General features: G+C 36.5%; 1 protein-coding gene across 2 annotated transcripts in view; it reads right to left on the reverse strand.

Moving 5' to 3' along the window:
- The window catches only part of LOC138701428 (zinc finger protein ZFP2-like), a 202,605-nt gene that overhangs the window by 26,767 nt on the left and 151,594 nt on the right, over window positions 1–24,244 (reverse strand). The window contains exon 5 of one of the 2 annotated variants that reach the window (XM_069828301.1): window positions 23,266–24,238. The exons of the other annotated variant lie outside the window; for it this stretch is intronic. Coding sequence (XP_069684402.1) covers window positions 24,070–24,238 — 169 coding nt within the window. The 3' untranslated portion in view covers window positions 23,266–24,069. Of the gene's footprint in view, window positions 1–23,265; window positions 24,239–24,244 lie in introns of those variants that run through there. 2 annotated transcript variants of the gene reach the window in all.

The raw sequence follows: 24,244 nt of genomic DNA on the forward strand, positions 1-24,244 counted from the left end.
GTGACGTGTCATATTTTATCCTGATCTATTTTTACAAACCTAAGTTATATTAAACACATTTCTAGCATTTTTAAACACAGTTATTATTGGTCATATAAATGTATTTTTTTTTTTACTATTTTATCATTGTCAAAAATGTCCGGCGTGTTAGCTCTGTGGTAGCGTGTCTGCCTCCAGACTAGCCGGCCCGGATTCGGTTCCTGGTGGGGTCAGAGATTTTCATGTAAAATTTCTACCTTGGGACTAGGAGAGATGGTGGTGCACAACTTCTAATCACTAAATTGTGCACCAATATGCCTGGGTTAAATCCCAAATATCTCAGCAGTGCATATGAAGAGAAGGCATATCGATGGCTGAGAACCAGACTGTTCTAAGTCCAACTTTTCATAAGAAAGAAATCTGTGTTTCATTGTGTTCCAGTTTTTGTCTGCATATATGAATCGAACAAAATTGTAAATATTCCTCTCCATAAGGTTGCTATGAAGCTATTCCAAATTGTTTCATGAAGTTTTGAATGTCAGGATCTTAAAATAGCTCTTCTGAAAAAAAAAAAAAATAGTAAAATGGACTTGGAAAAGTCTGGTTCTGGGCCATCGATATGTCAATGTTGATAGTGATTCGTGTGTCGGAAGGGGACATTAAGCCTGGCGCCATTGGACAGGAGTAGACCACGTGTTGGCACCGGGTTTCCCCTTCTCCCTTCCTCACCCATTCCCTATACTACATTTACACGAACACTTACACATACACTCACTCTAGTACACGACTAACTCTTCACAGGGTACTCAAAATGTACAGTGTGGCCTGCCAAAGTGGTGTACAAATTGAAAATGGGTCACAGTACAGCCAGCTATCCGCAATATGAGGAACCGGAATCACGTAAGTGAAATGGGTAGGCATTAGACACACAAACACATCATTGTCATAATTAACCAAAAATGTTTTTGGTCATATTACAATACTTTTAATAGTTCTGCCTCTATTATTAACATGTTTTGAGCCAATAAACGCAAGAGATTTTGTTTTCGTTTAGTTATTTATTTTTTGGTCATCGTGTTTTCTAACAACTTTACTCATGTTGTTGGTAGGTCTTATAAATTAAACTTAGAATACACGCACGGTAAGTAAATAAATCAAATTAACTTTCATTCATTTACTTAGAAGTAACGAACTATCAGTATCACACATCGCTATGTGCTTTGAGGAAATAACTAAATGTCTTATTATACCTGTATGTTGTAATTAATTTATTCAAGCAGAGATTTGTAAGAACATAGGAATTAATGTAGATACGACACAAGCGTGAAAACCATTTCTGATGATTTCCGGTTGCAGAGTCCATCCGGTTGTTGAGTGAAATACATACTCAAGCATTAACCAGATACCGATATGCAATTTATTTACACTGATGTATAATTAATGTGTCACCTACAAATATTTTCTATATGCTATTTGTTTATATTTATGTATGATTAATTTTGTCTTTGAGGACAAAACTAAACTTTCTATACTTTATTTCATTACAACATTTTCACAATCTTCGAATAATAACAAATGAATGACACTTATTGACAAATAACAAACAAACGGCGATCACACATGTAAATATTAGCATCCAAAAACAAACTACTTATTTAAATTAAAAATGATTAATAATAATTTATTTTTATTAAGATTGGCAAAAAATAGTGTACAATATGTGATAAGTGCATAACAGAATCTCGGAAATAGAAAAGACTCGACTTAGTCTCGTCTTCTCTAACTTACCTCGATTCTGTTATAATGCACTTGTCACGCTTGTATCATAATATATTATTGGATATGCATCCTTAGAAATAGGGCCTATGTATTGCGGTTAAATGAAGTTTGAAGGTATCTGGTTTTGCCAGTTGACAAAAGACAAAAAGTACAAAATAATGTTAGAAATGGCCAAATTTTTGTTAACTGGTCTCATCTTTAACCTCTTCATCACTCCCAAACATGTGACACTTAACAGTTTGCAACTCAGCTGTTGCCAAGAAGTAATTCATAAGTCAATGACCCCGTTAACATAGTTGTAAAATAACTTTTCACGCAGGATGAAGACTTCTGACATTTTTCATTCCTCTATCAACCATTCTACAATTTCAATAGGCTGAACAGACTACCACGGCCAATGCAAAGAGTTAATGCAATAATTCTCTGGAACGGCGAATAACTAGTTTTATAAGTGATTTTGGGCAATATTTAATTTGGTTTACCTCATGTTTTCAAGTTTTATGTTATATTTTGGTATTTAGGGCATAATTCCAAACTTCACAGTTCTTAGATCAAGTAAATCCGAACCCAACTCATTAATGTATATGAGTTTATGAATTCTTTGGTTTATAAAGTGCCGGTTTGTGGCTTCCTAAATGTGTTTCTGGTGATATTCGGAAAACAGAAGGATACTCTCATTTCATCTTATGTATTCCCTCTTTCGTTCAGTTTCATGCCATCAATATTTATGTTTACATATTGACGTACTAGCTTCGATTATGCTGGCTGAAGATGTTGAGGCAGATTAACTACTTCCCTTCGTAAAACATCCCTGACCATGGTTGGGCGGCAGCTAAGGAAGCCCAGTTGGTGAGATTAGCTAACATATGACAGATGGTAACTGTTCAAGTCGGAGAGCGTGAGGTGAACCAGGTAGACTAGCTACTTCCCTCCATAAAACACTCCTGGCCATGGTTGAGCTTGGTTGGTTAAGGAGAATAAGAGGAACACAGGGACAACAAGGTTAACCCTAGCACTGCTAAGGGGGGGGGGGCAAAAATTGCCCGCACTATTTGTTTTATTTGTGTAGAATATGTAATTGTTGATCTGAAGAAACAAGATTGTAGGTAGTTGTAGATTAATATCTCAAGTATATAATGACATGGACTTATAATTTTTATGATTTATTTAAATCTGCCTACCATCTTCATTTATAGTGCGGGCAATTTTTGCCCCCCCTTAGACATGGGTGTGACAATTTTTCTGTCTGAAAATATTGATCAATAATCAGATTATTATACATTGTTTGATTGTTAGTACCACTGGATATACAAATTTAATTCAAATTATGTTGTCATTGTTGCTTTTAAAGTAATAACTGTCTTGTTATTCAAACTGGAACAGTTGGAAATTAGTTGTGTGAAATGTCTAGTAATAATCAGAGTGCCAAAATGTCTCGGAGTTTTCTCACAGAAAAAGAGGTGACAGCTATGGCAAATGAAGATAATATAGATGATGCAAGTGATCCAGAAGAAGGTGATAATGTTGTGACATACGACAATGACACTGAATATCACAGAGAAATTGAAAGTGACTCAAGTTCGCGAAGTTCATCCCCTGATCAGCAGCACGCTTGTACTTCTAACATCGCTGTTATAGCAAGAAGTGGTAGGGAATATACTACTGCACCTCCAAGACAAGTCCGCAGGTCAGTACAGAATATAGTGAGTTTCCATGAAGGTTTGACAAATGAAGGTTTGACCTCTAATGCGTCAGAATCTTTCAAAAAGTTTATAACTCCTGAAATAGTGAACATTATTGTGCATCATACTAACGAAGAAGCTAGTATTAGGAATCTAAAACTTACAAACACAGAAGAATTATATGCCTTCATTGGTATTTTGATACTCATGGGTGCAAATAATGACAGTGAACTGCCAATTGATGATTTATGGGGAAAAGTACTGGGCAAGAACATCTACACAGCTACAATGAGTCGTATTCGATTTGGAGAACTTCTGTCCTTGATTAGATTTGATGATAAGCAAACAAGAACTGAAAGACAAAAGCAAGATAAGTTTTGCCCCATTCGTGAAGTTTTCTATAAAATTGACGAATTGTTTATAAAATACTACATACCTAGTGCACATCTAACAATCGACGAAATGCTCTCGCTCTTTCGAGGAAGATGTCCATTTAAAGTCTTTATGAAAGACAAGCCAGGCAAATATGGCATATTGATTAGGATGTTATTGGATGCACACACCCGGTACATTCTGAAAATGGAGGTCTATGCAGGAAAGGACGAGCGACCCGCCGAGGAACGGAGTGCAAAGACAGTTGTTAGATGCCTAGTGAAGCCGCTGGAAGGAACCGGAAGAAATGTAACAACAGATCGTTATTATACATCCATCGAGCTAGCGGAGGAACTTTACAATAATGACAAGCTGACTTTGGTGGGGACTTGAAGAGTAACAGAAAGCACATACCGGAAGAGCTGAAGAAGACGCAGGGTCGAGAGCTATATTCCTCTAGATTCTTATTCACAGACCCGAAAACAGGCAAGGCACCAGTTACCTTGGTTTCATACATCACCAGACTCAAGCCCACTAAGAATCTCCTACTTCTATCCACACAACATAATGATAGAAAAGTGGATGAGTCGATAGAGAAAAAGAAAATAGATGTTAATCTCTACTATAATGAAACAAAAGGAGGTATAGACAGCATTGATCAAATGACGCGACATCACTCTGTGAAGCGGGGGACTAGAAGGTGGCCACTATCTATATTTTTCACCTTGATAGATAATGCATGTCTCAATGGTGGAACAATTTTCATGAAAAACAACCCCGACTGGAATAAGAAGAAGCATAATGTAAGAAGGCTCTATATGCTAGAGTTGCGCCAACAACTAGTTAGGCCAGTTGTGGAAGAGAGAGCCAAGAATATTATAGGTTTGCAAAAGCCTATCATCTCTGCAATAGAAAGTGTTCTAGGGAAAACGCTTCTCAGTACTAGTGTAGTTGTTCCTTCTGGTGCATCGTATTCACGGGCAAGATGTCATCTCTGCTTGAAGACAAAAAGCTCTAAAAGGGAAAAAGACAAAATGACAAAAGTGTCTATAGTTTGCTGCAGGTGCTGTAAATATGTTTGTTCCACTCATTCTGCAGAAACAATCATATGCACCAATTGTGAAAATGAAAGTGAAAGTGAGTGAAAAAAAAGCTATTGACAATTGAGCAATTTGTGACTTTGATTTTTAGTTTTGTTATTTGTGGTCTACAATAGTTTTGTTGATTACTTAGTACAGAAAAGCCTGAAGTTTAAAAAGTCAAAGCATTAGCCTATATGAGAAATATACGTTTTTATAAGACTATTTTCAAAAACTCATATACTGTATGTGTCTTTTAGAATGTTCCTGATATAGACAATTGTGTAATAGGCTAAATATTAAAATAATGTTTTGTTCATTACTTAGTACAGAAAAGTCTGAAGTTTAAATATCCAAAGCATTAGCCTATGTGAGAAATATACGTTTTTATAAGACTATTTTCATAAATACTTATATGTGTGTCTTTTTTTTAATGTTCCTGATATAGAAAATCGTGTAGTAACATAGTAAAGTAATTCTTAGTCTATTAAAAAATCAAAACAAAGCGTGGGCAATTTTTGCCCCCCCTTAGCCATCCACGTGACAGATCGAAGCTTAGTAGTGCTAGGGTCAATAAATTGAGATAAAGACGAATACAAGGCGAAAAAGACGCATAAAAAGAGAACAAATTAAATACAATAAGAATACGAGAACAAGAAGAATAGAGAGAAGGAGAACAAACGAGGAGAATACAAAGATAACAAGGACAACGTAACGAGAACGAGGAGAATAAAATAACCAGGATACAAGGACAACATGGGGAATCCAAGGAGAACATGGGAATTCAAGGAGAAGAGGAATACGAAACGAACAAGGGGATTATGAGAAGAACGGGGGAAAAACGAGGGAAATACGAGGATATGCGGAGAACAGAGGGGATACAAGAACACGTGAGATACAAGGAGAGAAGTGGGGATGGTAAGGAGAATAAGGGGAATACAAAAAGAACAGGGGGAATATGGGGAGAACAGGGAAAGTAAGGAGAAAATACAGTGATATGCGGAGAACGGGGGGGGGGGACACAAGAACACGTGAGATAAAAGAACAATAGGGGGATGCAAGGAGAATAAGAATACAGAAAGAACAAGGGGAATACGGGGAGAACAGGGGAAATACGAGGAAAATACGGGGGATATGCGGCGAACAGGTGGGACACGAGGAAAACACATGAGATACATGGAGAATAGATAACCCCCATATGCGGAGAACAGGGGGGATGCAAGGAGAGTAAGGGAAATACAAAAAGGTCAGGGGGAATGTGGAGAGAACAGGGAAAGTACGAGGAAAATACGGGGATATGCGGAGGACAGAGGCGGCACGAGAACACCTGAGATAACAAGGACAATAGGGGGCATGCAAGGAGAATAAGAAGAATACAGAAAGAACAAGGGGAATATGGGGAGAACAGGAGAAATACGAGGAACATACAGGGAATATGCGGAGAATAGGTGGGACACGAGGAAAACACATGAGATACAAAGAGAATAGAGGGCATTCAAGGAGAATAAGGGGAACACAAGGAGAACAGGGAGAATACAAGGAGAAAAGACAAGGTGAACCTGATAAATACCAGGAGAATATAGGATGAACAATCAGCATACAATTAAAACAAGCAGTATACAAGGGTAAAAAAGCTAACACAAGGGAATGACTGGAATGCTAGGAGAGAAACCGAGATACAAGTGCATGGAGAGTGCAAAGATAACAAGGAGAATGCAAGAAAAATAAATGGAATACAAAGATAACTATGGAATACAAGTCGAACAGAGGGTATACCAGGAGAATACGAGCAATTCAAGGAGATTATGTGGAGTACAACGAGAACAAGTTGAAATCTAAGTGAAGAAAGAAATACAAGGAGAAGGTGAATGCATATAGAAAGATGGAATACATAGATTAAATGGGGAATATGTGGAGAATAGGAGGCATATCTGGTTAAAGAAAGTAAAAAAAAAAAAAAGCAAATAAGGGAAATACAAGGAGAACAATTGAAGACATTATTACAAAAATAGCACTAGTCATTTTTAATGAAACTGAGTTAAGGACACATGTGCTACTATTTCAAATGTTTATAGACTCCAAAAACGGCCCATGTCAAGTGCAATAGACATAAGAATAGAACACCAGCTGAACGGAAATAGCTGACATGTGTTATTCTTTTATTTTCCATTGTTCTCCTGAAAAACAGCAATTTTGACAAGGGTTGTTTTTGTAATAATGTCTTCAATTGTAATATAAGAAAAACAAGGAGAATAAGGAGCATGCATATAAAACAAAGGGGAATGCTTGGATAACATAGGGAATACAAGGAAAACAAGGGAAATGCAAGGTAAACAACGAGTCTGACAGAGAAACAAGGAGAATGCAAAGAAAACAAGCGGGATTCAAATGAATCAGAGTTAAAAGGAATTAAGTCACTTTTGACAACTTTTCAGGAGAAGCAAAAAATATTCCACTAATAACACAAATATTATATTTTTATGTTATAGAAGACAAAAGAATATTTAAAAGTCTTAGTTCCTTCTTCCACCGTTCGATGCGCATGACATCAGTTGTTCAAATTGTTGCATAACCCAAAACTTCATATTTTGACTTTATTCCTTTTAGCTCCGACCGATTCAAATATATCTATCAGAATACAAGTCGAATGGAGGGAATACAAGGAGATTAAGTAGAGTAGAAGGGAAACAAGTTGACAACAAACGAAACTTGTGGAAAACAAGAAGAAAAAGATGAATACAAACAGAGAAAGGGGAATACATCGAGACAACGAAGTACAGGACAAAGAGAACAAGGGGAATTCAAGGATGACATAGGTATTTGAAGGAGAAAAGGAGAATGGAAGAAGGGAAATATGAGAAAAATGGAATACGTGGAGAATAAGGGAATACAAGGAGACGAGAGGGAATGCAAGAAGAGCAAGAGAAGTGCAAGGAAAGAAAGGGGAAAACAAGGAGAGCAAGGAAAAGACTAGAACAACAGAAATGCAAGGCGGACAAGGTGAATATAAGCACAACAAGGGGAATGTGAGGAGAACAAATGGAAGAGAAGTAAAACAAACAGAACAAAGCGAAGATGGAGAGGAAAGTTGAAGACATGGAGAAAAAGAATACAAGGAGGAAAAGGACATACAATGACAAAAGGATGCAAGGAGAATGAGATTAATAAAAGGAGAACGAAGGAAATCAGAGGGAGAAAGGTGAAAACAAGGGGATACAAGAAGAACAAGGGGAATACAAGGCGAATAAGACGAATGAAAAGAGAACAGTTAGAATAATAGGATTACAAGAGAAATATAATATTAACAATGGGAATAAAATGATAGCAAGGGGAAATTCAAGGAGAATTAAGGCAAGACCAGGAAAATATGGCAAATGCGTAGAAAAAAAAGAACGAAGTTATAATATAGGCTATAGTAAAATATATGAAATGCAAGAACAAGGGGATTAAAAAGTGAACAAGGGAATTATAATTAAAACGAGGTGAAGCCGATGAAAAAAAAGAGGAAGATGAGAGAAAGGGAAAGACAAGAAGGAATAAGAGAATGAAGTACAATATAGTGAATGTGAAGAGGAATAGAAGGGGAACCAGGGGAATCCAACGAGATCAAGTTTAAGTCAAGGAGGACAAAGGGAATACAAGAAGTGTAAAGAGGGCCCTTCCATTGGCCAAATTGAGGATCAATGGTTATTATTTTTGGCGACATTGCATTTTCTTTTTAACTATAGTAATTACAGTATGTCACTTTTTAACACTATTAATTTCGTCTTTACTGTAATAAGTAGAGATGGAATAATTTTTTCGTAAACAAGGTACCGGTATCGGTGAATAACAGTGTTAAGAGTGTCTTCTTAAGTGAACAGTTTGGTAGCTAGCGAGTGAAGTTACGTTTCTAACGTGCATTGCAAGATGGAATAAGCATCATCACATATTTTCAAATTGAATTTCATGGTTGTCCAGCTACCTGTTTAGGAAGAAATTCTAATCATCACTACACAGACTTAAAATTTACTACTCCTGATGCCTCAAACAACAACAAAATCTGTAAAATAGGTTGAAGAAGATATTACCCTTCTTCTTTTTTAACTTGAAGTATATGTGTTAAAATCTTGTCAAATTTTTAGCAGTGTGAAATAGTCTTTGATATATATTATATATTATATATATATATATATATATATATATATATATATATATATATAGTCCACACCTGTGGAGTAACGGTCAGCGCGTCTGGCTGCGAAACCAGGTGGCGCGGGTTCGAATCCCGGTCGGGACAAGTTATCTGGTTGAGGTTTTTTCCGGGGTTTTCCCTCAACCCAATACGAGCAAATGCTGGGTAACTTTCGGTGCTGGACCCCGGACTCATTTCACCGGCATTATCACCTTCATATCATTCAGACGCTAAATAACCTAGATGTTGATACAGCATCGTAAAATAACCCAATAATATATATATATATTTTTTTCCAGTATAGATCAGTCTAAGTTTTCTTGTAAAGTATTGAATTGGAAGAAAAATTTGGTCGTATACAAGCACCCTAAATCTTTTTATCTATTTTTTTAAACCATGAATTTAACTACACAAATGGCTCATTTTTCCTGTTTCAGTGAACTTCATTTTCATTTGAAATTACTTAAAAATGGGAGAGTACTGGTATTTCAGTTTGACGATTTGAAATTTTGAAATATAAATAATTTGCCTTATATTCCTGGTTGTGAAACTTGGACTCTCATTTTGAGTGAGAAACAGAAGTTAAGGGTGTTTGAGAATAAGGTGCCTAGGAAAATATTTGGGGCTAAGAGTGATGAAGTTACAGGAGAATGGAGAAAGTTACACAATGCAGAACTGCACACATTGTATTCTTCATCTGGTATAGGCCTAATTAGGAACACTAAATCCAGATGTTTGAGTTGGGCAGGGCACGTAGCACGTATCGGCGAATCCAGAAACCCATATAGAGTGTTAGTTGGAAGGCTGGAGTGAAAAAGACCTTTAGGGAGGCCAAGACATAGATGGGAGGATAATATTAAAATGGATTTAAGGGAGGTGAGATATGATGAAAGAGACTGGATTAGTCTTTCACAGGATAGAGACCAATGGCGGGCTTATGTGTAGGCGGCAATGGACCTGTGGGTTCCTTAAAATCCAGTTGTAAGTAAGTAAAATGTGTCTCAGTGAAATGCACAGCAGGGTCCGTATAGGTCAATTTCGCCTGAGGCTTTTTCAAGTCACTTTGGGCTAAAACAAAGAGATGCACTATCACCTTCTTTTTTTAGCTTAGCTCTAGAATATGCCATTAGGAAAGTGTAGGAAAACACAGATGATTCGGAATTGAACAGATTACATCCGCTTCTTGTTTAGCCACTGCACTTGTTGCATCCAGAATTCTCTGATTTATCATATTATATGTAGTCTTTTCTACAGGTGGTGACAAATTCATAAGTGCACAGAACACCTTTATGCTTGCTAAGCCCTGAGCAATGCACCTCATTGCATATATAATTCTTCTATTTACACTATTATTATTTTGTCCTAATTTGTAACAGTTGTCAAACGATCCTATAACACCACACATTTTACAAACTATTCTAACCTTACAACCTAGACCTACTATATTATGTACGTTAATATTTACACTGGAACCATAGACACCTCTCTAGTTCTCTGAACATTATATTTACATTAAATAAGAAATTTACATCACTATATACACTGCTGTTAACATAAGAGTCATCATACAAATTCTTAGCTGAAGCACTGGTTAGGTTGGATTCACCACGTGTTTGTTCATTTCCACTTTTAGCACTTACATACTTATTATCACGAAATTTTCGGGTCTTAGTTTTATACACTGCTTTACGTTTACCCATTTTTAAAAAAATCTGAAAACACGTATTTACAAGAGACACGTGTATACACTACAACCATCTACTTCAAAACATAAACACGAATGAAACAAAACAACCAAGCCAAGAAGAAAACATAAAACAATGCCGTACATAACTTCCTGTTCCTCAGAATGTATGAGAAATTCAGCATACACGTCAAGGAAAGAGATTTATAGACACCTCTCTAGTTCTCTGAACATTATATTTACATTAAATAAGAAATTTACATCACTATATACACTGCTGTTAACATAAGAGTCATCATACAAATTCTTAGCTGAAGCACTGGTTAGGTTGGATTCACCACGTGTTTGTTCATTTCCACTTTTAGCACTTACATACTTATTATCACGAAATTTTCGGGTCTTAGTTTTATACACTGCTTTACGTTTACCCATTTTTAAAAAAAATCTGAAAACACGTATTTACAAGAGACACGTGTATACACTACAACCATCTACTTCAAAACATAAACACGAATGAAACAAAACAACCAAGCCAAGAAGAAAACATAAAACAATGCCGTACATAACTTCCTGTTCCTCAGAATGTATGAGAAATTCAGCATACACGTCAAGGAAAGAGATTTACTGCGCTAAATTCAAATACAACAAAATTAACTCAACATTTTCAGCGAGATGTTTGGTGGTTGTGGCAAGTCACAATTTAAAGGGACAGGGTGGATGACATCAATATACATTTATGGGCATATCTAGGGCTACACTGCAGTTATACAGAGTGAGTCAGAACTTTCTCCGCACTAATGGAATAAGTGAGAGCATACGGAGAATGGACAATGGAGTGGTACCACTGGCAGCGCTAGTGGAATAACGAGAGCGCGCTAAGTACGGAGAATGAATGTTGTCCGAAGACAAGTTTGAACCTCACAAGTGATACCAATAAGGCACCACTTATCAGACAACTAGGCCAGGAGATAGTGGGGTGCGACAAATCCTAAATATGGCAATAATAAATAAATAATATTGAAATTCCAAAACACTTACTTACTCTATAGAAGATGTTGAAAATGTCGTCCACTTTCCTGAAGACATAGATCTACCCGCTTCACCTTACTTTCAAAAACCTTAATCAAAGTTTCTTGACTCACTGAATTGAAAAAAAAATCTGTTATTGCATATTTTAATTCATCGATCGTGGTAGGATTGGTCTGGTACACTTTAGATATAGCTGCTCCCCAAAAGAAATAATCAGGAGGTGTTAGATCGAGGGATCTCGGCGGCCACAATCCTTGTAAAATTATTCTTTCACCGAAAACCTCTTCTAACAATTGCATAGATCGGATAGATGTATGAGCTGTGGTACCATCATAATTGCCCAATAAACGGAAACAATATATCTGAGCAATAAACTTCAGAGTTTACTTTGTCGTTAAAAAAAATGATCCTATAATGCGTGCTCGTGATATGGCACACCATACCCCAATTTTCTGGGAGTGCAATGGTGTTTCATGTAGTGCATAAGGGCTTTCGCAGGACCAGATCCGTGTATTCTGGGAATTTACGTAACCTGAAAGATGAAACCAAGCTTCGTCTGTAAAGAATGTCCTGTCTAACACGTCAACACCATGACGACGAATAAATCTTTGAAACCAAACACAATAATTTAGTCTTTTCTCATTATCTGTGGGTTTTAGTTCATGCACTACCGATACAGTACCTTGTACGGCCGTAATCCTAGTTCATTCTTCAATGCTCTACGCACACAGGAATAGGATATGTCAGTTTACTGTGCCAATTTTGTAACCAATTTGTTAGGGCTTTTTAGCATTCGATCAGAAATATCTAACAGTTTGTCTTCCGTTAAAACTGTGGGTCTCCCACACCATGGAGCATCTTGCACGGAATCTGTCTGCCAAAATTTATTTACCAGATCGCGCACTGTATCCCGATGAGGTAAATTAGAGTTTGGGAAACGTTCTCTAAATTTGTTTCACTTTTTCACTGTATTTGTCACCTTCTCGAAACACATATTCCACTATAAAAGCTCGTTCTTCAACTGAAAACATTTCACGGAATGTATGCACTTGCTGGCTGCAATACACTGACTGAAGGGTGGTTGTGTTTATAACCTTGCGGAGGACGCGCCGGTATTGTTTGCGTGGCTACCCCCTAAGGCAAGGGAGAAATACCAACCTACACCAGGATATAAGTGTGCCTACCACTGCGGAGAAAGTTCTGACCACAGTATTTCTGACTCTCTCTGTATAAGAAATTCTTTCACTGATATGAAGATAAAAGTTCATACTTGAACAAAAACATTAATAAATAAAATAAAAAATAAACTGAAAATTGCTATTTTTTTACTTATAAAGGTGTCTCTACTCCCTTACAACTACAACTAACAAGATTAACCATGATAGAGACAACAGCTAAAGTTAAACTACAAACAGGCATGATAGAGTCCTTCAATGTCACACAAGGGTTAAATCAGGGAGACGGGCTGGCACCAATGACGTTGTAGTTACTTACCTAGATGCACAGCGAGCGCTGCTGTGCTGTAAAAAATTGAAACCCTTCGCGCATCGTCATTATTGTGGCAACTTGTGGCATTTAGCACGTGGGTGTGATAGTGATTTCGAGTGTATCCAGTGTTTATTTGATTAATATATCATAATGGTGCATTCTTGTGCGGCTTTTAACTGCACAAATCGCTTCAAGAAAGACTCCAGTATCACTTTTCATAGGTAAATATCAATATTTAATTGTATATAATAGTTTAACATTGAATTAATGCAGGCAGTAAACAGCACTTCCATATAGATTGAATTATTCTATCAGCGTATGGCAAGACAAATAATTTAACATTAAAACTATTTCGACGAACATATTGGTAGTAATTATTTTTAAATATGACACTTAGAGTATTATAATAATGAAATACGTGTTATTTCCAGCTTTCCTCTCAAAAAAGCAGAACTACTGTCGCGATGGCTGTCTGTCATTAAAAGAGATAATTTTATTCCAACAAAGTATCATAAACTGTGTTCAGAACATTTCACAGAAGATTGCTTCTGGAAATCGCATTTAAAAAAAACTTTGAAAGATGATGCAGTTCCATCTCTCTTTAACTTTCCAAAACATCTTATGAAGGTAGGTTCGTTGTTTAAACAAGATCACTTTACATAAGCCTAATTATCATTGACTTGAACTACAACCATTAAAAGTATTTGATAGCATATCGTGTCTTCATGGTAAAATATTATTTTCTAGGTCGAAAAACCACCCAGGAGGATTTTGAATAGAAGTACTGAATTCTCAGAACCAGATAATGTAACTGCTATCGCCAAATGTTCACACGCCCCTGATAATATTAGTTCGGAACACAATTATACACTCAGTTCGAAGAAAAGATTGAGATTAATAGAAGACGAATTACAGAAAAAGAATGAACGGATTAGAAGTTTGAAAAAAGAAAACCTAGCTTGTAAACGAAAATGTGACAGAAATGCAATTATAATATCTAACTTAAAAAGCTTGACGAAAGAACTGAAGGAAAAAAGCCTGATTAATGAAAATTTGCATGATATTGTAAACAACAATTTTTCAGATCTGATGCTTGATTTGATACAGAGAGCTACAATATCCCCTAATTCAGAGTACCCAGACAGTTTTAAAAAATTTGCTCTTACAATGCATTTTTATTCACCGAGTGCATATCAGTACCTTAGGAAGTGTCTGAATATGTCTTTGCCACATGTAAATATCATAAGAAAGTGGCGTAATTCAGTTGATGGAAGTCCTGGGTTCACTCCTGAAGCTTTCCTGGCATTAGAGAAACGTGTATCACTTTCAAGATATCCTATTTATGCCAGTGTAACATTTGACGAAATGTCCATAAAAAAAGCAATTGAGTGGGATGGCAATTCATTCACGGGATATGTGGATTTAGGTGATGGTATATGTCTGAGCGAAATGGAGGAAGCCAAAGAAGTAGTTGTTATTATGGTAGTTGCTATAAATGCTTCCTGGAAGATTCCAGTCGCTTACTTCTTAATCAATGGAATGTCAGCTGATGTAAAAGGCAACATAATCAGTGAATGTATAAGCCGCTTACAAGCTATTGAAGTAAATGTTGTATCTGTCACATGCGACGGTCTGTCCAGTAACGTAGTCATGGGTAATAAATTAGGTTGCAATTTCAGTGCTGAGGAGCTAAATACAGCATTTAGTATAGGAGACCATGATATACAGATTATGTTCGATGCCTGTCACATGCTGAAATTAATGAGAAATTTATTTGGGGATATGAAAATTCTGAAAGATCATAACAACAGAATCATTGACTGGAAGTACATACAGGCACTTGAAGAAATTCAGAATACTGAATCATTAGTCCTGGCCAACAAAATTACAAAGCACCACATTCAATACAAACAACAGAAAATGAAAGTCAGTTTAGCAGCACAAGTTTTAAGTTCTTCTGTTGGAAATGCATTGTTGTTTTTGTGTTGTGATATAAAACTTAAAGAATTTGAGGGTGCAGAAGCAACTGCTGAGTTCTGTTTGTTTCTTGATAAGCTCTTTGATGTTTTTAATTCAAAGAACCCACTTGCAAAGGGTTACAAAAGTGTATTTTCTAAAGTAAACAAGAATGTATTGTTGAATTTCTTAGACTATGCTGAATCATATTTGCTTGGCCTTAAAAATAGTGATGACAGACCTATTTATCAGACACCTAGGAAGATGGCTATCATTGGCTTCTTGTCTCTGTGTAGGGGGATAAGGAATATTTTTTATGAACTGATTGAGTCAGAAAAGTTGAATTATCTTGCAACATACAAGTTTAGCCAAGATCACATTGAACTTTTTTTCAATATGATTAGGAGCAGACTAGGATATAACAATAACCCATCTTCCCAGCAGTTCAAGGCAGCCTACAAGAACTTATTAGTTGCTAATGAAGTGAAATGTAAACGCACAGGCAATTGCACAGAAACTTGTTTTCACAAAGTTGTTGTCCTGGGACATAAAAAAATTTCAGCCGATACATGATCCCCAATGTTTTGAAAAATCAGAGACGTTTGGATACAATGGAAAGTCCCAATGTAGATGATGTATATAGTCCACTTTTCTTTTCATCTTGTCAAATATCTGAATATTCAGAAAATGTGGTAGTTTATATTGCAGGGTTTGTTGTGAAACAAATAAGTAAAAAGATGCTCTGTGACAAATGTGAAGAATCTCTCTATGGAGACAACTCCGGCAGTAATTTGACATTTTTGCAGAGAAAAAATAATGGAGGTCTTGTGATTCCATCTGATGATATAGTAAGGGTATGTAGGCTGTGTGAATCTACAATTAGACTGTTGCTGAAGCAGAACAATGGTGTACCACCAAAAGGCCCAGTGTCTTGTATTGTAAGAAAGGAGGTAATGAAACACCTCAATGTGTCCAACATGTTTTTGCATCTACATGACCATGCATTAGAAAACGAGTTTCCAGAAAATCATATCTTGAGAATAGTTAAGTTGACCATTGACATCTACATCAAGATTAGATGTCATCATACTGCAAAGAGTTATAATGTGAGCCTGCACAAGAAAGTTGTTAGACAGCATTTAACTAAGTCCATCTTGTTTATGAATCAGTAGGTAAGATATTTTTTATGATGTAAGTAATAAATAATAATAATATTAATAATAATAATAATAATAATAATAATAATAATAATAATAATAATTTATTTTATAATTTATTATTATTATTATTATTATTATTATTATTATTATTATTATTATTATTATTATTATTATTATTATTATTATTATTGGAATTCCAATTTAATATATTCTGAAGTAAGAGTGAGTGAATTAGCTGTACTCAACAGAATACACTTCCGACATTTTTCGAAGATAAACAGTAATCCAGTAATTTTCTTCACAGAACATTGACTCCTGTCCGTTTTTGATGTCACTTTGTTCGTCACATTAACGCTCGTACAGTATTTAATATGTGAATATCAAGAGGATTGCTAGATTCGACAAGAATAATATAATTACAGATTATGTACTGTACTTTATTTCTTCAACTGCAGCAGGTAGGCCTTCGTATGAAACTTTATAAATGCAATGTAATCCAGTTGTATTGGTTTTATCAATCGTTTTGTGTAGTTATTAATTATTTTAATATAGTAAGGATACAATAATTTGACAGTTTATTATATTGCTGCGTATTATTAAGGGTCCGAATACTTGTATATGTGACATTTGTAGCTATAAACATATTGCCTGCTAGCTTAGGCTGCCACAGTAATGGCCGCACGCGCAACGTTCTATTTGGTCAGACCTATACGGTCTGCGCAACTATCGGTGTAGGGCCTTGGCTGGCACCCACACTGTTTAACCTAGTGCTGGAATATATGATTAGGAAATACCTACAACGTTGGAATACAAAATAAGAAAACATGAACAGTTTGAAATTGGATCCCAAAATATAGAAATAACCAATCAATTTAAATATTTAGGATGCTGGTTAACTGAAGACAATGAAGAAATAAATGAAATAAAGAAAAAAGATACATGCTGCCAAAAAAGAAATATGCTTCACTGACATCTATATTTAAAACAAGGTATATCCACTGACAATCTAAAATCACATTATATAAAGTTATGATTAAGCCAGTAATAAGATATGGCAGGGAAACCTGGACTCTAAATAAACGAGCTGCCAATATAATCAACACCGTCGAAAGAAAAATCTCAAGGAGAATTTATGGCTCTGTCCAAGATAATCGGATTTGGAGAATATGATATAATAATGAATTATATACCGTCAACTGGGGATACTTGGGGCACGGGAGTGAACTTGGGACAGTTGCGATATATTTAATTTCTATCTTCCTGGGAACACTGTTACTTCAATTTGGCTGGTTTCTGTGTATTTACATGTTACTCAAGACTTGCTCTTATTAAGTGAAAAGAATTGTCATTTCTAGACTGGTAAGTATGAATATATTTTATATATCGCAAATGACGTTAATTTGACATTAATTTTACATAATATAACCTTGCTTATAAATCCTACACTGTTAAAGCCGATCCGAGTTATAACCTCACTTTTACTGAAGCACAGCCACGTAGGTACTACAGCATACAAGTAACCTAAAAAACGTGATCCATAGTGTCTTAAGAATGGTCATGAATGGGCTAACTTGGGACATTGTCCCAAGTAACCTGTTGTTTTTATAACATGGTTTTTAACAATTACTTGCGTCTAAAATTTGTATTAATTTTCATTGCAGTTGATAAAATGGCTAGAAAGCATAATAAGAAGTATGGCAGCAGATCATACTCTGATTTCTCCAAAGAAAACCTAGAAAAAGCCATAGATGATGTGAAGAAGAAGGAATTAAGTCTGCGGAAAGCGGCAGAGAAGTATGGGGTTCCAAAGAGCACAATAAGCAGAAAGGTAAAAGGCAAAAACATGAATAATTTTGGACGTCTACCTGTTTCTAAGCCTGCTGATGAACGCTGCATAGTTGAAGGACTTAAAATATCTGGCAATTGGGGATTTCCTATAACCGATATCGATATACGATTCATTGTGAAGAAATATTTGGACAAAAAGGAATTGAAAGAGAGTAGATTCAAGGATAATATGCCTGGAATTGACTGGGTAAAGTCAGTTTTGAATCGTCACAAGGATGAAGTGAAAGTACGCCTCAGTGAAAATATTAAGAGAACGAGAGCGGCAGTGGATGAAGAGACACTAAAGAAATATTTTGAAGGACTAAATATCTCTCTTCAGGGCGTACCACCAGAAGGTATTATTAATTATGATGAGACTAATATGTGCGATGAACCTGGAAAAAAGAAAGTAATTTGAGAAAAAACTGTAAACATCCAGAAAGATTGATGGATGGCACGAAATCCAGCACCTCTGTCATGTTTGCTGGTACAGCCTCTGGCCATTGTCTATCTCCATATGTAGTATACAGATCGGAGCAATTATATCACACCTGGATAGAGGGAGGACCATCAGGAACCCGCTTCAATTGTTCGAAATCTGGGTGGTTTGAAGGCCAAATGTTCGAAGACTGGTTCTTTAGAACAGTCCTTCCTTACTGTTGGAGATTAGGCAATCATCCGAAGGTTATTATAGGTGACAATTTGGCCAGTCACATTTCAATTAATGTAATTGAAACATGTGAAAAGAATAACATTAGATTTGTGCTGTTGCCACCTAATGCAACTCATCTTTGCCAACCACTAGACGTTGCATTTTTCAGACCCCTGAAAGTGAAATGGAGGGAAGTGTTGGAGGAATGGAAGGGAAAGAACTATGGTTCAATTCCAAAAGACACTTTCCCACGTCTCCTGAAGAGGTATCTTGCACTACTTGATCCAACATTGCTCCAAATTTGATAAGTGGTTTCAAGGCTAGTGGAATCTATCCTGTGGATGCACAACAGTACTGAAACGAATTCCAACCACAAATGCCGATGAAACCACATGGTCTGAGACGTTCGAGGAATTCTTGAAAAAGTCAAGAATGACTGAAACAACGAAGCAGAAAAGAAGACAAAAGTTAAATATCTCTCCACGTACCAGTGTGACATCAGACATCCTAAAAGAACACGTGAAGACAGAAAAATAAAAGAAGAAACTAAAATTTCCACAACATACTGGTCGCTGCCCCTGAAAGGAAAGGAAAATGGAACCTGAATCCTCATCAGAAGATGATGTGTACTCAGTACATGATTCCTCCTCTGACAACGACCTGACATTCCTGGTAGATGATGATGAGTGTAATGAAGCAAGCGTCAGTAATGAATCAGTTCAAAAGGAAGACAATCAAACAGAAGCTCTACAAATTCAAGTTGGTGATTTTATTGGTGTAAAATTTGTCTACAATGAAGGCACTAAGAAAGAAACTGAAAAACAATTTATAGCAACAATGTTATCAATTTATCATGGGAATTATCAGTGCAAGTTCATGAGGAACTACAAGGGAGACAAGAATATCTTTGTGTTTCCGGACGAAGATGATGTTTCAGTTGTGATTCTTCCCCAAATTATGAAAAAAATTACTCCTAAGTCCATACAATAGGGCAGGCATTTCTTTTAGTGTGTCTGACTGTTAATTATTTCAGAACATTATGCATTTCTTCATATTATGCTTCTCATTTGAAATTCTTCCTTATTGTGTAATATTACAGAATCAAATAATTATAACAAAGAGTGTAAAATAATTTATAATTATTTTAAAATGCATATAATGTCCCACATTACACTAAAATAGTGAAACTTGGGACAATAAATGTTGTAACTTGTAACTTGGGACATCTATAAAGTATTATATTTATCCTTAATTGATATACAGTATTTCACCATAATATTCTGCCACCAATTGGTAGTATTAATACTTACTGGAAGGGAGAAAACTGTGATTGTTTGAAATAACAAATGCAGTAGATAATATAATAATCCGTGGCGCTACAGCCCGTGGAGGACCTAGACCGACCAGCCGGCTGCTGGCCTCACGCCCACATGCCGAAGCAGAGGTGGACGATCATCCAACCAGAATGGAGGTATCGTGTGGTTAGCACGATGATCCCCCCCAGCCATCATAGCTGGCATTTGCAACCAGATTTCGCTACCTATCGTAGCTCCCCAAGTGCATCACGATGCTGGGTGGGCACTGGTCCCACACACTGACCGAAATTTCATGAGAAAATTTCTTCCCCCATGAGGATTCGAACCAGCGCGCATTCCGTAACGTGAGTCCTAGGCAGGATGCCTTAGACCGCGACGCCACGGCATGGGACAGTAGATAATATAATACCTTTAAAAAAATATTGTCCCAAGTATCCCCAGTTGACGGTAGACTATATAACGACTTAGTCACTACCATCCGACTACAAAGACAATGGGCAGGACACATAATTAGGATGGGAGACAACCAAATACCCAAGAAAACACTAATCAGTAAAGTCGAAGTTAGAAAGCCTATTGGAAGACTCAGGGATCCCTGGATTGATGCAGTGGCAAAGGATGCCAACACGTTCCTTAAAACCAGGTGGTGGATATCAGCCGCAAAGGATAGGGTTATATGGAGGCAGATGATTAAGAAGGCTAAAGTTCGATCCCGAACTGTGATGCCATAGAAGAAGAAATTGTAATTTTAGCTATATGCAACAGGTTCCAGGATTTGAACCCGTGCCTGCCCATTTTGCAGTCAGACATACTAACCATTACTCCACAGCAGTGAACAAGAAGTGTGTTGAGAACAATAATTATTTATTCTTCCGTCTTGTTAGTGACTTCTTTAAATGATAGTAATTCTCACATATCATGACTCAGAGAGATTTCTCATTGACTTTGCATTAAAACAGCTTCCCAAACAATGTGCTTTAAGGGCATGGATTTTGACTATTTTATACTATACATGAATGGCTTGTTGGCAATGTTGGTACATTGGGGAGTGTGCCGTACCTAGGGACATAAGTACGAGGAGAATTTTAAATTATGTAAACAAGTGAAGTCAGAGACTGTAGACTCCGATATTACGTTGGCAGTAGTGAACTTTCCCTCCAATTATGCGTATATTGGAAATGGTTCTATGTTGAGTACTTAAAAACAAATTTTCTGTTTTTTGCTGCCAGTTGTAATTTTTATAGTGTAGAAGAAAATGATTATTTTACAGACAATATTCCAAAAAAAATGTTTCTGAACATACATATTTGATGTACATAATGTGTTTTAACATGAGTTACTGTGTTTAGTTCTATGTACAGTACATAAATAACCTAAAATATGAGCACTTTTTTTTTAAAGTGCATAAAATGAGCAGAAAGACGTCTCTTGGTACATTATTATGTTCTTTGGTACATAGTTTCCTCCTCCTTGTAGTTTATTTACTGAATTGCTTTTCTTAGATAAAAACTATATGTAGTAAAACTGGAGTCAAGAGACCACCACTGGAGGAAGATAAAATGGAAGCAGCAGTGAGGGAAGCTGGTGACAAGTAGATGATTTCAAAATCTGCCATAGCACGCTTAGTTTGTAAAGCATGAACTGATTCCTCCAACAAAGAGTTTACCTACAAGATTAATTTTGACGTCAAAAGGGTATTTTCGAATGAAAAGAAAAAATGATTTAGTTCAGTACTTGAAGCAAGCTGCTTATGTGCAATATGGTTTCACAATTTACCAGACAAGGAAACTTGCTTATGGTTATGCTCATAGCAATCAGAAGGTTGTACTGCAATGGGAAGAAAATATAATTCCCGGAGACAGTGGGCTGCGAATGTTTCTCCTACATCATTCTCAGCTATCATTACAAAAACCTCACACTACAAGCTTGGTTCCTTCAATGACATTTAAATAAGAATACTGTTGGGAAATTGTTTTAAAACTACACGAATATTTTGAATCGTGGTAACTTTCCAACAAGAGCACGTGTGGAATGTAAATGAAAATGGATGTCCTACTGTTCATATTCCACTCCTCCCCAAATCCATGCTGAAACAGGTGCCAAGTAGATTGATAGCATGACATCAGGTGAGCAAGGAGAAAATGTGGCCATCATTTGTGCAGTATTCCTTAGAGTCCACCTGAAACAGCACGTGTGTCAAGGAGCAACTCCTGGCTCACTAAGAGCAGCTATCCCAAGTCAAATGAAGCCTTTTTTTACCAGTTTATTGAACATTTTATCAAACATGCAAAACCTACCCGAGATGAACCACAAACTCTAATTTTTGACAACCATGAGTCCCATATTTCATTCAATGTCATAAATAATGGCAATAATAATGGTATTGTCCTTGTGACTCTACTTTCACATTCCAGCTACAAGATGCAGCCTCTTGTTAGATCTGTTTTTGGATCATTTGAAGAGCTACTACCACAAGAAAACGAATGACTGGATGAATGCCCCTAGCAAGGCCGGAGAACCTACAGCGATATAATGATGTTTGTGAAATTGCGGGAAAAGCTTATAGATCCGAAATTACACCAAAAACTATAGAAACAAAATTCGAAGTAATAGAAATTGTCCCACTGAACAAGATTGTTTTCGATGACATACAAGTAGATTCCCTTCCTTCATTTGTGACTAATCACACACTTCCTGAAGTCAATGGAAATTCTACATCTTTCCCATAAAGGAAGTCGAAGAACCAGATACTTTCAGCCACCAGAAACTCCACCACCAGTCACGCCAGAAATGATTCACCCATTTCCTAAAGCAGTAGCAGGTCTGATGTATTAACTAATACAATCATGAAGGAGGAAATACAGAATCGAAAGAATACCAATATCAAAACAAATACAAATGAAGGAAGTGAGAGATAAGGACGAACAGTGAGAACCCTTTTTTAAGATTACAGTAGCAGCAGTGAGAAAGACTTCATAACTAATGACTTCGTTGCTATAAATTTAGAAGAGCTGCAAGAAGATGAATTACAAAGATCTGAGGTTTGTTTAACCTCTTCCCTTACTATATATTTTACCAGTTTCGTGAAAAAAAGTGTCATATTTTTTTTATTTTCGTAAAGAGGTCATTTAATATTGCAGAATCACTGTACATCACTAATTTTCTTACATACCTAAAAAATCACTATGAAATAGACATACATTCATACCTGAATTATTATCCCGAGTTATCTCGTGCACCTTGATTCCAGCTCTGGTAGTTGTTCCACTTTGATTTTCTCCTGAACTATTTACCAACTTATGTTTTTTTATGGATTAATTTATGAGGTACAATACCAGTGCTGTTATCAAGGCGTTAAATGTTGCTTGTCATGTGATAGACTCGAAAGCAGGGTATTACACACAGTGGCACATTGCATTCCGGACAGTAGTATCTGCTCTCCTATATGAGAGCATTTTGGGAAGAATGGTGTAGCAGTCATTGAATATTTGTACCAGTACATCTGTTCTTCAGGTTTGTGAATAATGTTCTGCAGTATCACTATGCCCAAAAGTACATGTATTTCAGAGTCATTCATTCATTCATTCTTTTCATTCATTTATTTTATTCCATAGATCTTACATGAGCAATGAAGCTTTAAGATGTGGAACATGTCAACATTTTACAATATTACAATTACAATTTTTACAAATTTTTATAGTTTTACAATTTAGTAGGCCTAATTTTCTACAATTTTTACAATTTTTTTACATTTTTTTTACATTTTGGCGAGATGTAGTGAGATGAGATGAGGTCCGAGGATTCGCCAAAATATTACCCGGCATTTGCCTTTTCGGTGGGGGAAACCTCGGAAAAACCCAACCAGGTAATCAAATCAAAGGGGGTAATCAAATCAAAGGGGTTGATGCCAAGGACTCGCCATAGACCATCCGGCTTCAGTCCCACGGCTGGGGAAAACCTCCGAAGAAACCAAAGTCCAAAGGGGGATCCAACCCAAGCCCGAACGCAGCTCCGGATCAGCAGCCAGCGAGTCTGTCGACTGAGCTACATCGATGGCTCTACTAAAA

This window comes from Periplaneta americana, chromosome 6, assembly GCF_040183065.1.
Source record: "Periplaneta americana isolate PAMFEO1 chromosome 6, P.americana_PAMFEO1_priV1, whole genome shotgun sequence".
In the NCBI taxonomy this organism is placed as follows: domain Eukaryota; kingdom Metazoa; phylum Arthropoda; class Insecta; order Blattodea; family Blattidae; genus Periplaneta; species Periplaneta americana.